The following is a 2,352-nucleotide window of genomic DNA, read 5'->3' as shown; positions in this document are numbered from 1 at the left end:
GGGTATAAGCTTTTGTGAAGCTGTGACCAAACCCCGCGCTAATTTTTCGAGGTGTGGGTACCTCGTCCTGGCGTCAACTAAGGTTTTGCTGATGTAATAGATGGGAGATTGTATACCTTTGTTTTCTCGGACTAGGACAACACTAACCGCCACATCGAACACGGCCAGGTAGACGAGAAGGCGTTCTCCGCGTTCTGCTTTAGAGAGCAGCAGGGGTAATGATAGGTATGCCTTTAGCTCTTTTAGGGCATCGACACACTCAGAGGTCTATTAGAGGCCATTGTCTTTTTTGAGTACGCCAAAGAACTTGTGGCATCTGTCGGAGGACCGTGAGATAAATCTTGACAGGGTGGCTATGTGACCGGTCAATCATTGAACCTGTTTCTAATTAGTTAAGTTCTCCTGTATACCTTCTATAGTTTTGATTTGGTCAGGGTTGACCTCGATTCATCGTTGTGATACCAGGAAGCCTAGGAATTTCCCCTAGGTCACGCCGAATGCGCACTTTTTAGGGTTCCATTTCATTTCGTTTTGCCTATGTATATCGAAGACTTTTTTTCAGATGGTCGATGTGATCCTCTTTCCTTTTTGGCTTGACCAACATATCATCTATGTAGACCTCCATGGTTTTACCTAGTTGGTCTTTGAACATTTTTATCACCAACCTCTGATATGTTGCCCCTGCGTTTTTCAGTCCGAAAGGCATCACCTTATAACAATACGTTCCCTGGTGGGTGATGAAGGTGGTCTTCTCCTGGTCCTCCTCTTCCATGAGGATCTGGTTATAGCCCGAGTATGCGTTTAAGAAGCTTAGCAGCTCGTGCCCGGCCATTGTGTCAATGAGCATGTTAATATGGGGTAGCGGAAATGAATCTTTTGGGCAGGCTTTGTTCAATTATGTGAAGTCCACGCACATCTGCCATTTTTCGTTCTTCTTTTTCACCTTGACCACGTTGGCGACCCATTGGGGGTATTTTTACTCCCTGATGGAGCCGTTTTCCAGCAGCTTTTCTACCTCCTTGTGGACTGTATCGTTTATTGCAGAATTGAACTTCCGCTAATTTGTCTTACCGGGGGGGGGGGGGTAAAATGGATCGACGTTCAGCTTGTGCATTGCTATCTCCTTTGGGTTACCCCGCATGTCTGCATGGGAAAAGGCAATCAAGTCTGCATTATTAGTTAAGAAATGACGGAATTTACTCGGTTCCTGAAGCTTATGGCTGATGTAGGCTTTCTTGCTGTGGTCGTCATCATCAAGTTGGACGGAGTTGAGGTCTTCTACAGTTGATCCCGTGGCTTCTATGATTTCGGGGTCTTTGATTATGTCCTTCCTTTCATTACCGTTCGACCTCGACCCTGTTGATTGCTATACTTCTTTGGCTTTGCCCTTCATTTGTTGGGTGTATGTACAATCCTGGGCGATGCGATAGCATTCTCGGGAAGTACGTTGTTCTCCTCGGATGCTTTATACTCCCCATAGGGTGGGAAATTCGATGACTTGGTACAAGTTGGAGGGGATGGCCTTCATGGCATGTATCCAAGTCCGACCTATTATGGCGTTGTATGTTGTGTCCTGATCCATGATGTGGAATGTGGTGTCCAGCGTGACGACGTCGGCTAGGATGGGGAGTATGATTTCTCCAGATGTCCGTTCAACTGCATTGTTAAAACTGGTTAGTGTGATGCAGCAAGGCACTATCTTGTCCTCAAGTTTCATCTTTGTAAGTACTCGAGGGTGGATAATGCAAAACTCCCATCATCCACCATAATACGTTTCACATCTGTATCTAATATGTGTAAAGCGATAACCAGAGCATCATAGTGAGGAAAAACCAAATTGTGGGTATCCGACGTATCGAAGATGATACTTTCTCCAAGTTCATCGTACCGTTCGTGAGTGATCGACCATTTGAGCTTGTGGGTGGTTGTGAACTTTGCGCTGTTGATCAATGCGCCATCGCCCCCTCCAATAATTATTTGAAAGTTTCGAGTTGGAGAAGGTGGTTTTGGTGGGCCCGGATGCTGTTCGCGTCCTTGAGCAAAGTTGGACCTTCTTCGATCGCTTAACAGTTCATTTAAGTGCCCTTGGTGAATCATGTTCACGACCTCCTACCTTAGGGCGATGCAGTCCTTAGTTTTATGACCTCGTTCTTGGTGGAATTCGCAGAGCGCGTTCGACTTCCTGGTATTTGGGTCGGACCTCATCTTCTGCGGCCTCTTCACTTGTGGACCGAGCTTCTCCAGCGCGTAGACTATTCTGAGGGTGAAACACCGAAATTGTGAGCAAATAGTAAAGCAGACATACCTCTCTCGCTTCGGTGAGTCCCTGTTCTTAGACTGGATCGGCCTTCA

General features: G+C 46.4%; 1 protein-coding gene across 1 annotated transcript; it reads right to left on the bottom strand.

Annotated features, from left to right (window-relative positions):
* Positions 1-1,713: 1,713 nt before the first annotated feature.
* Positions 1,714-2,097, bottom strand: LOC109206815. Its single transcript, XM_019369679.1, has one exon. It carries the CDS (start codon positions 2,095-2,097, stop codon positions 1,714-1,716), a length of 384 nt encoding a protein of 127 aa, XP_019225224.1.
* Positions 2,098-2,352: the final 255 nt, after the last annotated feature.

Source organism: Nicotiana attenuata, unplaced genomic scaffold, assembly GCF_001879085.1.
Source record: "Nicotiana attenuata strain UT unplaced genomic scaffold, NIATTr2, whole genome shotgun sequence".
In the NCBI taxonomy this organism is placed as follows: domain Eukaryota; kingdom Viridiplantae; phylum Streptophyta; class Magnoliopsida; order Solanales; family Solanaceae; genus Nicotiana; species Nicotiana attenuata.
The sequence above is the reverse complement of the archived record's forward strand: the minus strand, read 5'-3'. Positions and strand labels throughout refer to the sequence as shown.

Bases quoted from the DNA above. Each gene is read 5' to 3' on its own strand.
- LOC109206815 (XM_019369679.1), bottom strand. From the start codon at position 2,097: ATGATTCACCAAGGGCACTTAAATGAACTGTTAAGCGATCGAAGAAGG.